Source organism: Lissotriton helveticus, chromosome 11, assembly GCF_964261635.1.
Source record: "Lissotriton helveticus chromosome 11, aLisHel1.1, whole genome shotgun sequence".
NCBI lineage: Eukaryota > Metazoa > Chordata > Amphibia > Caudata > Salamandridae > Lissotriton > Lissotriton helveticus.
The window spans coordinates 267,010,488-267,024,581 of NC_136072.1; the positions used below are offsets into that span (position 1 = coordinate 267,010,488).

At 40.3% G+C, this 14,094-nt stretch overlaps 1 protein-coding gene across 1 annotated transcript in view; it reads right to left on the minus strand.

Annotated features, from left to right (window-relative positions):
• Window positions 1–7,870: 7,870 nt before the first annotated feature.
• The window catches only part of PID1 (phosphotyrosine interaction domain containing 1), a 333,263-nt gene continuing 327,039 nt past the window's right edge, over window positions 7,871–14,094 (minus strand). The window contains exon 3 of the mRNA XM_078668142.1: window positions 7,871–10,589. Within this exon, the coding sequence (XP_078524268.1) occupies window positions 10,113–10,589 (477 nt within the window). The 3' untranslated portion in view covers window positions 7,871–10,112. The remainder of the gene's footprint in view (window positions 10,590–14,094) is intronic.

The window sequence follows — 14,094 nt, forward strand, 5'->3', positions numbered from 1 at the left end:
CCAAGGATGTACAGGTCCGCTTCACTACCTGACTGCAAACAATTTTTCTTGCCTTGTTCTTTAGCTTCATAGCTAAAGATGGTAGATTAGAATATTAGCTTATGAAATACATGTACATTATAACATATTGCCAGATCATACAACAGACCTCTATAATATGCACATGGAATGAGTAGTATTGAAGGTATAGCAATTGTGTAAATCAATGTGTATGAGTTTATAAATATTTTAATGTACATTTAATTTAATGTTCCAGAATTGTGTTCTATCACGGCATGTCATATGTTAATCATACATACAGAGCAAAAAATATGTTTAGAAAAGAGAATGATGATGTACGTAACCATGTAAAATAATCCATTATCTACATTCTTTGTGTGATGCATATGATAAATAAGCATTTTTTTATTGAAGCTGAAAGCAGCAGGCTCCTTCTGGCCTCTGAATTGACCACAACTAGTGCTCAGATGCTACAAAATTCTTTGACACCATGGGTAACTCAGTTGAACTCATGTTGTTTTAAGGGCATAATTACCAAATTAAAACTCAAAAATGTTGCCAGTAACTGGAAAAGATTTTCATACTACACGTGATCCATTGATTCAAATATTTTCCAAAAACAAGAATCTGAGTTTTATTCTGTGCTAAAGATTTCAAAATCTGAAAACTATGGCGCTGATAGAGGTTGTATCACTAAACTCTCTAATGACTGTTATATACACACACACACACACACACACACACACTCAGTGAAAGGACAATGGTGAAGGGTTATGCTGCAAAACAATGCACCTTTACCTTGCAGTAAAATGGCTTTCAATTATGCCAAAGATAAAATAATGGACTGCAGAATAATAAAATACTGATGGGCGAAGAGTGTACTTGAAGTATTACTACCAATCAAATGTGGTGACTAATCTTGTTGAATATTACTTGATGGTGATGCATTAATATAAACTCTCTGATGAAATCAGGCTAGCTATTAGTAACACAGATAGTTGCAATCGTTTATAAATGATAAATCAAGTGGGTGTCAATTCTTACAATGGAAAACTTTCATCAATAAGTTGTACGTGGCAGACATCTTGATCTTTTGAAATATGTGAGTGAGCAAACAACAAAATCTTGCATCACTGCATAGTTTAATGAGCTCAACATTGCTCCTCATTTAACAGACAGGTTGATTTAAGTGCTTATTCATGAATGGTTTTATAATAAACCAGAACACATTAGACTCAGTATATGGTTTTACATTTAGAACGGTTTAACTAATGAAAACAAGACGGTTAAGGCAGTGCCTGAATGTTTAGCCTTTTTAAAAATGTCGCTGTTAAACATTAGCTATGTGTTTTGATGTTCTAACACATTGCAGTTGCACTCATCAAAAATGTAAAGGTGTTCTAAATTATGTAGACACATTTAATATGAATATCAGCATTTTTGTGTGTGCAAAAAAGAAGCAGAGAACGCTGGGTAGTTCCCACGTTTAGGTAGAGAGCAGCTCCTGTAAAGAGCACCCTACAACACCAGCGACACTCTGAATTTGCTCCCCTCAAATGTCTGCTTTTCTATCAAAGTTTTTAAGCATGGGATTAGTGCAGTGGCATCCACACACAACTGTCAACTGACAATAGCCTTTTACCACTCCAGGCATAGTGTTACAGCTCTGGATTGGTACAATACCATGCACGCCAACCTGGAATGAATGAATAAAAGCAACCCCTGACATGTGTTTTGCTATCATTACAGCTTTTCAGCGAGGTTTGGCTTTGCCCAGACACAGGGCAGCACCCAGTATAAGTCAAAACAATACCCTTTCAGGCATAGGAAGGGTATTTTTTCCACTTATACTGGGTGCTCCTTTGATGTTACTCTTCTCAGGTGGATTCAGGCTTCTATTCATTTCAGGTGGATAGATCTGTTTGAATGCAGGCGGCTCTACATTTGTAGTGACATCACCAGGCAAGCAATAGAGGAATTTAACACCTTTGCTACCAGCTGGCTTGTGTCTCATTCTCCTTCTATTTGCCCGACAGCAGCGCCATTTAAAAACACAAATGACAATTTTTGGGAGGACTTTAGCAAAAAGTGCAGAATGTTTACATAAGTGTAGTTTTTGCCATATTTTTCCAAATTGCAAACTCCTGGTTGGTCTACTTAGTGACATGAAATAGATTAGATCTTGTAAAGATGGGGTTCTGCTGATGGAGAGTGGAGGAGAAATGTGTCTTGTTCGTGTGGGCTGTATTTTATTTATTTTTATATTATATGGGGCCCACAATTTTCAGTAATAGGTTTGTCAAATGAATTAGGAATCTTCAAAACAAGCTAAGCTAATCAAATTTCTAATCTTTGAAGGCACATTGGCAATAACCTTTCATTGTTCTTAAAGGTCAGAGGAGGAAAGCTTTCATATCTTAGGGATTGTGGTAACTAGAGAGGACAAAACCGTAACTAGGCAAAACTTAGAAACAGTTCATAATTAGATGGAGACCGATGAAAACCATTGGCGAAAGATCTCACTTCTCGAGACAAAAGTTACATTTAAAAAGCTCTAGTTACCCATGTGTATCGAAGCTCACTGTATGCTATCCTTTATTTCAGCCACCTGAAAATGACACAAAGACAGCTGTGGGATTACTCCACCCCAGGATGCCTCTATCTGCCAAATGTAGGCTGGTATATGCAGAAAAATAAGACTGCCTAACATCAAGGAACTATTACTGCACAGTACAGATAGTGGTAGCAAAATGACTGAATTCATAAACCACAAGATGGTCCAACTTGAAAGGGTACGCACGGGTATGAAGACATGCCTTCACAACATATATACTGGGATGAGGTAAAGAAAACACTCCCAAATCTTACCAAGATGCTAGCAGGAAAGACTTGACAAGATAATTTGAAATAAAAAAGCTGACAATGTAAACATCACTATCAGTAGGCCATGTCTGTGAGAGATTATACTCAAGGCTTGAAAAGATGGGATCCAAGTGGCAACCTAGTGGAAAAGGTCAGATTACAACTACATATGAATGGGAAAATAGATGTGAAACAATGTAATTAATTTAGGAATGATAAGAAGGATAAGAAGGATGCATTTTGAAGTTGATACAGCAGCAAAGAGATGAAGATTTGCTACTGTTCATGTGAAATTGTTTCTTCGACTCAGACAAAACTTGTTTATCAAAAAACAATTGTTGAATAACGTGAATAAAAATGACAAAACATCTTTTGTTACGCCACAGTTTCTATGACTGGGGATTGACTAAATCTGAAAGGAAGCATATGACCTTATTTGGGGTTTGGTGGATGTGGGATTGCTAGCAATAAGCAGAGGGTGTCCAGTTCTCGGTCTTTAGAGAGCATACAGGCCCAATACACATCCATCACGTTTTGGAGGATGTCTTGTCTATGCCAAAATCAAAATAAGCTTAAACATCATCCCGAACATCAAGGTGAATTTTTACATGAGGTCTTCGTAAGAAGATTTGGGTCAAACTCAAAACTCAATCCACCTGCCCAGAATCATTCTATATTAACCAACACAAAATGATTTTGAAAAAAAAAGTCATTACATCGCTTCTTTCAAAATAAAGAGATCCTTAGTGCAACACATCTAGTAATGAACTAAGCTCACCCGAGTATTGAGGACACCTTGATGATTTTAGGGGACAATTGTGGGTCTTGACTTCAGTTTGGTCATGTACAGAATGCATCTGTGAATCTATTACAATCAAACACATATTGTAGAAGCATACAACACCACTTGATTTACAGACAGCCACACATAGGTGTGTATAAGAATACTCTGTTAGTTTTAATGCATCTGTTCAAATTAAGCCTACAATGAAGAGACAAAGCATAAAAGTTATAGTCATGTGTCAAAAGCTCCAAGCAACATTTACAACTGAACCAAAAAGTGTGCTCAGAAGGGGAGTAAGAGAGTGTTCTAAATGCACATATTGGCAAACACAAACAAGCAACAGTATGTCACAAGGTCCAGCATCATATCCTTGATGGCCTGTTAAATTCTGCATGGATGAAACACCCACAGTATTTCTTCTAGTGAACAAAATTAATTGAAATCTGCCTCTTATTTGATGAAACCTGCAAGTTGCATGGGAAATAATTCACTGAAGTATCAAACATTAAGACATTTTCATATTTAAATAAATCAGGGGTCCATGGCAAAATGTTTTTTGTAAAAAGAGATGCTCAAGATGCTACGGTGATCACAAAATTGATATTCTGAGGTATGTAATATAACGGATATATACATTTAGACTGGTATGTAGAGCAGGCTTCAACAAAGACATGTATTTGCAGTACTACGCTCAGATTTGATGGGATCTAGTACCACTAGAAGAATGATTCTTATATAGTTTTCTTTTGCATCCAGAAGATCAGTGGATTAAAGGGGCTGCATTGCTCTTATGATGAATATCTGGATACAAGACAATGTAATGGAATCTTAAAGAAAGAAAAACGCATTACAAATCCCATGGAATCAGTGGGCAATGATTCAAGCTCCACATCACTACAATAAAACAATAGTGTCACAAAGCTGGTTAAAAAAGGATAAAGTTGCCATGCCAGAACTGCTATGGAAAAAAGAGCATAGGACATATGAGAGATTTTGAAGGATAGAAACCCCAATGCTTTCACCAGAATATTGTGCTTCAACCTAAAAAAGACAACTAACTAGAAAATGAGAAATGCAAATTATTAAGCACTGCGTGTGGAGTGTCAGTATTATACTACAAGGATAGTAGGAGTAATCATTTTACTGTTTTGATTAAATGTTATATATAGTAAATGGCAACAAATGAAAAAAGTCATAACACCATGTTGGTACAATGGCACTGCCAAGTATTAAAGGGTTAGAGGCCTATTAGATCTGTGTTGCTCAAAGCATCTTTGGTCCTTTCGGACCACCTTTATCAACGTAACTTAATATTTGGATTTGGTTATACAATGGTGAAAAGTAACCAGAGTACCATATTTATGGGATTTACAAGAGGGAGTTCAACAGTGGCAAAGGCGATGATGATAATATAGCACTACTTGTAGAGAGATGGCTGGAAAATCACACTTCATTATGCAAAGATGCACATGGGTTAATGGGATGAGTACTCAGTACCAAGCAGTAGCAAGTAACATAGTTAGTTAGGTTCAGGTGCAGTCTCGACACACGTGCCATCTGGCTGATGAGCAAATAATTTGGTGGATAGCCATGTGACTTGCATCTATGAATGCTATTGCTCACAGTGGGTTACAAGTAAAACAAACATTTTGCAATGTCCCTCCCTAAAGAACAGGGCTTTCCCCAAAACGTTGATGACTTCGGTGTGATGACGCAGGTATTGCTGCAGTATGATACACAGATTTTGAGGCCCTAATTGTAAAGACATTTCTCCAATAACTTGGAATATGTGCAGATTACAACAGTCATCCTTGAAGGCGGGTTCTGGTGGACACCCCTATTGCTGCAACCAGTGGTAAAAACACATTTTATAGGTTTTTCATTTTAGAAATATGTTAAAAGGTATGGAAAGACCTTCAGGTCGTGTAGATATCTCTGACACTTTCAAAGCACATGATATAGACTGCACCCTACATTTAACAGGAAGGAGGTTGTGTGGAGAAAACAGAAACATTAGATTTCAGTGAGGTAGGCTTGTCAGTAAAGCTATTGGGCTCAGAATTAGCAGCAATATGAAAGCCTCAGCCTAGGTCCTTACAAATTAGGGTGCCTAATTCATGTCAGCAGGTATGCTGGCAGGCTCCTTGTACTAACCATTTGGAATGCTTCACAGGAGCGGACGATAACATGGAGCAGATCAGGCCAGATCTGTGAATCACACCCCAGACTGTGCAATACTTCCATGATTACTTGTGTGTACAGAGGCATTATCATTCAGATGATAACATCCAACTAGGAAGAAGTACAGGCCTGAAGCAGCAAGGTAAAAGGACCTATCAGGCAATGTAATTTAAAGTTTGACAGGTGCAGGACATCCCCAAGTATTGGTGGAAGACTGATCAGTCCTATTTAGAATATATCATCAAGTGTATACTCTAAATAGGGCAGACCGAACATCCAGCATTTGTTAGGATGTCCCTTATCCTCCACACTCTAGATAACCTGCAATGTATTTTCTTTAGGACATCCCTGGACAGCTGATACCCAACCCATTTGTGTCCCACTGCGATTCTCTTACCTCTTTCAAAACATGTGTGGGTGCATGCCTAGATTCTCTCCCTCTCCGGCTCCCAGCATCAAATAGGGCAATGATGCCCAATTTCCTGCCAGCTTCAAGCGTGGATGAGCAGTGCTCAATGTGTGTGAACAGAACAACAGAGGATGTGTGGTGAAGCTAGGGTACAACTGCCTGCTTGAGGGTGGGCAGAGCATAGATCTGTGAGTTCATAAAACATATAATGATGTGCGAAGCACGATAAAGCACTATGCACCAAGTATTCTAGGCACAGTAAAAATGAATCAAGTGCTAAGTTACATGGTGAGTTTTGATGGATTTACAAGAGACACTTTTGGTAGCTAGGAATCCAGGCAAGGGTGAGACTTTGGCAATCTATTTTACAGTCTTTTTCTGACAAATATTTTACAATCTTTGCTATCACATGGAACATCTGCTCAGGTTTGAAGACCCTCTCCCCGAACTCCCTCTGCCATGCACACCCTCAAGCTTGCCTTCCAAATCCTAAATCATCTTCTCAACTTCCACCATGCCATTCTCATCTCCTGTCCTGCCCTTCACACCCTTTGCCTGATTTTCACAGTGCCACGCAGGTCGGACGGTTTTAAGGGAAGGGTAAAAGATGTTCAACTCTGGTGAAAGGATATGAAGATTGTGACAGACGATGTGCAGAGCAGAATGTGCAGAGGGTGTGCAGGGCAGGGCAGAGGTTATGCATAGCTGTGCAGAGTATGTGCAGGGAGGAGAAAAAAGTGAACAAGGTAGGGCAGAAGAGGTGTGGAGTGGGACAAAGGGTATGTGTGTGGCAAGTCACAGAATATGCATGGGATAGAGTGGGTAAAGTGGAGTTAAGAATGTTTGGAACAGTACTGCTTAGGTTGTATAGGGCTTAGGATGAGCACGTCATACCTGAGAGGGTGCCGAGCGGGGAAGTGGGGGTGCAAAACATGCAGACGATGGGTGAAGGAGAAATTAGTGTACCAAGAGCACAACTGAGGGTGTGCAGACTGGTTTAGAAGGTTGTAGCTCAGGGATCAGTGGCAAGTGTGCATGGCTTAGGGTATACATGCCAAGTCACAGATGCCCAGAGTTAGGCAGAGGGTAAGCAAGGCGCGCGTAATAAAACAAAAGCAGTCTCAAAGATATTTTTTCATGTTCGCATTAGGACGATGCTCTGAAATAATGATGAACAGTCAAAAAACACCAGGGCGTGTCTTAAAAAAACAAAATGAGAGTGACACGTTTCTACTTCACACACTGAGATGGAGAGAGGAACAGCCTGCCCTTCCATTAAAACTGGACAACTGAGCCTTCTAGGGTTGCCACTGATTGGCCTTGACTTCGTGTGTGTAAATTTGTTTTGAACATAGCTCATATCAATTGTGTGAGAGCTCAAAGCAGGATGCCAAGGAACTTGAAAGCAGAACTCAGTTTTGTTGGAAGCCACTTGAGTTGCATGTGAAGACGGAGTGATAAGTTCCTGTAAAAAAGGCAAGAATGGGTGGTATTTAAAAGTCGTAAATGTCAATAGTGAGGTGCCAGAGGAGCATTGGGCCCTTAGAACCTTTTCTGTAAATTTCCACGATTGAAATTACAAAGCCATTCTTTTAACATGCATCATCAATAAATGCTTAAACTGACACTTTCAGTTGACTGTAACTTAATAAAAGACGTGACAGGTTTAATTCATTCCATTATTTCAACCAATACTTGAAGAAAAACAAAATGATGCACACAGATTGTAGAATTGTGTAACACTTTTCAATGAGAGTACATCATTTAACAAAAAAGCTGTTCAAATACTGGAACATTCGCTCAGTGAACAGTCTGCAATGACCACAAAATTTCATGTGATGCTGAGAACTCAGTAAAAAAAGATTGACCGAGTTTGCCACCAGACACGACAATGTCCTCGGGATCTTCAGAACTGAAATGTTCCACGCAGCTAGAGCAAAGGAGCATCATGGGAAGGTAAACAGGATGACTGATAAAAGCAACACTAACTCCCGAAGACCATGTGTCGGCTGGCTTTCAAATGCGAAACAGATGGCAAAGGCCTAGGGACCTCTGAAAGAAGCACGCTTCTCTTTTCTTTTTGAACACTGAGGCGGTGGGAGAATAATTTACATGCAAATGAAAGCAATACTCTGTTCTGTGGGCTCGTACGCTCATATGGTTTGCCAGTTGGTGAACCCTTTAAAATATATAGTCAACTGCTTGCAATGCTTAGGAGTCAAGTCACGTGAGCTGCCCCAGTGCCGGCAAGAACTAGGGGGAAGTAATATGCAGACTGCAAAACAGCTGAAATCCGCCTGGTTTTTTTTGTTTTTTTAATTTCAAATTATTTTGTGGTGTGACAATGTTATACAAAAACTACACAAATTCGCCCTGGAGGCGAACCCAATAAACAGGCAGATTTCAAGTGCTTGCCCCATGCTTGTGCAGTTTGTAGGATTCTCTGTTACATACAAGAGGTACCGGGAGACCCGCAAGAACTGCCCGAGCTGCACAGGAACCAGTTTGTTTGGTCTCCCTGAACTCTATTTTGCTAGGAAGAACCACACAAACTAGACAGATTGAACACAGAGCCCGAGAGGCTAGTCGCCTTTTTTTTTCTTCCATGGCAGGGATAGAGAATTTAGCAGATTTCGTCGCAAATTGGTTCCACACACTGCAGAATACAGTAAACTAAAAGTGTGTCAAAATAACTGTTGCATCAACTGCCCGGTGCAAAAATATGACTTTGTACCAGTCAGTCAGTGCAAATGGCAAGACAGAAAGAGCTACCTTAACCCCTTCCATGCTGATGACGGCCCGTCCGTCATGCATCACGGTGGGCGTGTGCTGATGATGGCTGGGGGCCGTCATGATCCCGCCCACTCTTTAAATCGGCCGCACAGCGCGAAAATTCGCTGCGCATGCAAGGGGTTAAAGCTTTGAAAGGAGGCGACTAAATGGCACCTGGAGGCTGATACCATCCTGAAAGGCATGAAGACTGAAACAGCTACTCATTCTATGTATGTTATCCTAAGCAAAAGCTAAACTGGAATGTTCAGTTTGTCAAAAACCCATAAAATCTTCCCAAAGGACAGCATTTCAAACCAAATTACTCCCAGCAAAGGTGCCAGTTTTTTAATGTTCATTGAAAAACCATGGCTTCCTATGGATTCAAATGGGTTGCTGTTTTTGACATTGCATTTGACCAAGGTAAACTTTATTAATTCTTGACTTGGCCATATGCCATCCACAATGAATACTAAAATGTGCCCTCGTTATAAGTGGAGCTGTTAAAAGCAGCCCTTTAAAGATGTCGGTAGACTAGGAAGCAAGACCATATGCGATAATATACGTAAAAATGAATTTTCCTTGATTGTGAACAATTGCAAAATACTACTTTAATTTCAGAGGACAGTGATTTCTGCTCGCCATACGGCACACATGGTGAAAGGTTTTTAAATATGCATGGGAGAGGGAATGTGGTGTTCTTTGAATTACACTGAGACATGAATCCACGCCACACTGAGGAATAGTCTCCGTTTGATTTGTCCCAAAGGCTCCACTATCACAACTGCTTGATGACTTTCATAAGGCAAATTGGAAGGGATCGACAGGAGAGGATAAGCCTGAGCAGGAACAGGCCACCAAGGGGAGCGATGAGGGAACAAGAAACTCATTCTCACTCGAACGGCATAGCAACAGCAGCAGATTTCAATGTAACTCAATTACTTTAATGATGCACATCTTTAAGTTGAATTGCTCAGTTGATTTAGCAAGCTGATCAGAGAAGTATTTGGCAGTCTTTTAGTTCTCAATTTGTATTGTTGCCTCTTTAATACGAGTTCCTGATCCCCTAAGCCATTACCGCCTTTGCCAAACCATTAAAAAGTTCACTCAGCCATCATCGGACTCAAATTCTTCAGAGACTTCGTCGGATGAGCTGTTCCGGTGGATCCTCCCGTCGCTCTTCATGCTGTGGAAGGTCTTCTTGAAGGCTTCCATCATGGAATGAGCCAGTTTCTTCGCCTCCATTTTGCTCTCACACTCCACCGCATGACAGTCCATCTGAAATGTCAGGTCGTCATTGATTTCTCGATACACCCAGGCAAAGATATTGGGGCTCACATTGTGGTCGGCCGTGCAGTATGCAATACGCGCCACCTGGAAGGTATCCATATGAAGGGTGGCTTCGCCTTTGAGGTCCAGATGGTGGAGACGAACTTGAAATGGGCGAATTTCTAGCAGGGTGTTGGCTGGGAAGACTTCCTCTCTGGCTAGTGTGTGCTGCTTCCACATTTCAATGACAGCCCTCTCTGTGCAGCCGGAAGAAAACTGCATCCCAGTTGTTGATACCTTTCCCAAATACGTTACCTGCAACAAGAATTAAAAAAGACAATCCATTATTTAATGCCCATACACTTCAATTTTTAGTGCATTAAAAAATTCTCACATTTGTAATTAGTACAATAACGTTAAGCATACTAAAAATCTTTAAATGAGCTATCAGAAAAAGTTTAAATTCATCATGCTTCTCGAAAAAACGGATTACACTCAAATCTTGCTGAAAACTTTGCAGACTTCCATGCAAATTCACTGGACTTTAGCTAGATAAACATAGGAATATTACAAAATCTGACCCTTTACACGTTCACACAGCGAATACCCTCAGCTCTTTGGGCTGGCAGTGGATCCTGCTGCCCTTCTACGTGGCTCCCGGAAAATGTTTTCCCCCCCTCTGATAAAGGATGCACTTTATAAAAGAGTCCTCATCTTTATAGTTGACGTTGCACCCCTTGGAAATGCCATGTTTAAGCCTTATTAACTCTGTCTCTCCTCAGAATCCATTGACCAGTTCTGGCCGAACTTGAGGGAAACCACCATCAGAATTCAACCTTTCAATGTATCACATATGGTGCAGATTGTGTGAATGAGTCAAAGTTAGATAAGGGGGTTCCACATCTATTCAATTTTGCAAAGAAACTGGAAATCACAATAAGCAGCCGATCTCCTGCGTGCATAACTCAAGAACTGCTGAATGGCAGTACATTAGATCTCACAGACACACAGTGCTCGGCTTGATTTGATGACTTTTTTTCATGAGGTTTTGTTATTAAGGCTTAAATTAAGATGGCAGTGCACAGGTACCAGTGCTGTACATATCTGTGATGGTTAGTAAACACCTGTTTATCCTTCGACTACCAATTAAGTTGAATACACTGTTGATGCTGCAATTCGGTCCATAAGAGTTATTAAACTTAATATGAATATTTGCTCACCTTACAGTTAGCAAGCACTACAAATAAAACTGCACCTGGCCATCCCAAACTGCAGCATTTACCACATAAACATGTAGCTCTTTATGCCATCTAAAGCACCTTTATATGACAGTGGCAGGGGTAAGATGACTGCCCATTTGAACACAGATTGACAAAAACAACGGACCGCCAAATTAGGGTTTTAGCAACTAGAGTAGATGTTTTTTGCACCACCCTGAAGATGCTCTTGAATCTCCACCTTTAATTTTCTTTTAATCACAACAGTTGAGTCCCCCGCCTTCCATGCGCCCTTGGCGTTCATCATCACGAATGCTGGCCTGAGCCTGGCACCTAATGAACCAGCATGATTAGCTAGGATGGCACTGCTACATCTCAAATTTATTCTTCACCTTTCTTACTGGCTGCTGAAAAGAGTTGGTGCATCTCTGCAACAATTTTGCACTTCTAGGACTAATAATCTGTTCTACTATTAAAGTGCAACAAACACTAAAAACGATCACGCTACCATAGTCTGTTACCTTTTGAGATATCTTTAACACAACTGTCTAGGAAAAACGTTAGATTTTTAAAAAGAGCCCTCACCCACTAAGCTAGTTATTGGCATGCTACATCGAGTTCCCACCCGAGACACCTAATGCATCTGGGTGTGCTGCGACAACTGATTACAGTGGACAGCTTTTGAATCTCAAATGAGGAAAAGGTGCTTTAAAAATGCCTCCAAGTTAAAAGCCAATGAAGGTGTTTTTAATGATGGTGACCTTGGACAAATGTTAAAAACTGTGGTGGATGTGCTCCGAGATGGTAATGATCTCTCACATCCTGGGTCTACATGTTTCAACCATATTATTCCTTTGCCCTCCGGGTCATTATGGCTTTCTTCAAGACCAGTGCTGCATACATGTTGAGGCATGCAGTGCAGTCTTGACAGCGCGTAACCTCAGTATTGTGTTTGTCTGTTGTCTATACAGCCGTTACCCATTTCCTTACTCGGATCAACGATCACGATAATTGCCATTAAGTTCACCCATACTATGAACAGGGAAACCATTACATTCCTTGATGTAACAATTTTTGCAGAAAATTGTAAGCTATATACAAAAGCCTATCACAAGCAGAGGGGGTGTGGCGTTTGTGGCCAGAGTTGCCAACTTTGAAGCTGGGATCTAGGTTTGAGTCTCGATGTCAGCTCAGCATCCTGCGATTCTAGGCAAATCACTTAATCTTCCTGTACCTAGGAAAAGCACCTAGAGACCCTCACAGGTGATTAGCCGTGCTATTCAAATTTGAGTATTATTATTTATTAAACCAACAGACAAGAACACAATACTAAGGTGTGACAGCTTTCACCCTCGACCCTTGAGGGAAAATCTACCTTGCAGCCAATTTCTCAGATTAAGGAGAAACTGCAGCAAGACGTCTGACTTCAAATCTTCAGGCCAAGACACTGACAGCAAAATTGCTGGATCGCAACTATCCTGAAAGGGTGATAATAACCACACGCAAACAGGCAAAAAAAACAACACAGAGGGATTGCTGGAGAATTGCATCTGCAATAACACTACAGTCCTATTCTCATTGTTTCTTATAGTTACAGCTTTTATCTCTTTCCTTCCATACATATGAACTTCTTGCATCTCTTGAAAAATGTTACACTCGGACATTAGAAGGACATAGAACACATTTTGGAAACCCATCGCTGCTAATAGATACAAACTTACAGCTAAACTCCGTCATGAACGGATTAAAGACATAGAAGAATAAATGTATTGTGCAGTCCTAAATAACACAGGTGACAAATATTAAACTTGAAGTGGGTATAAGATCAATATTTTGGTTGAAACATTAAGAGACCATCATGCATGATTGCCTGTAGAGTAAATTCTACAAATTTCGATCTACGAATTCATCATGTTTGCATCCTGCCGTTCGCCTCTTTCAGGTCCAACTGATTCCTGTAGAACTGAAGTATGATCTATCATTATGGGCTACCGTTATTTTCATAAGAGATCGCAGTTCTCTTTCATTTTTAGTTACTGTGTGTATCAAGGCCCAGCACTCCCTTCCCGTTGAAAAATCCCCATATGCCGGCATGGGGTGGTGAACTCCATTTCTTGAGGTTTGGACCTACCTTTGTATTGATAGACTTGTAGAAGAAGATTGAGTGCATCTACCCTTAGAGTTATAAGAGAAGCTCAAAGTTGTCATCTCTTTGAAGTTTTTGGGCGGTCCACAGAATACCAATAATGTACATGTATATACCTGAAAAAAGTGTAAGATGGGTGATACAACCACAAAATAAAACCAAAAACATCAATCAGACAACAACTTTGAGCTTTTCTTATAACTCTAAGGGTAGATATACTCAATCTTCTTCTACAATTCTATCATTTTTAGGTCGAGCCTACTTGACAACATTGTGCGGGCACCCAGAAAATGACATAATAGGCATTTTTATTTATTTAGTCAAGCTGCACAGCATCCGGGATGCCGAACAGCATGGCTAAAAGGTATTGGCAAAGGAGACATGTCCCAAAGGCAAGAGTGATTGATTTTGCCAATGCTAGTTACCACAGGTTCTATCAATGACTAAGTGGTACATT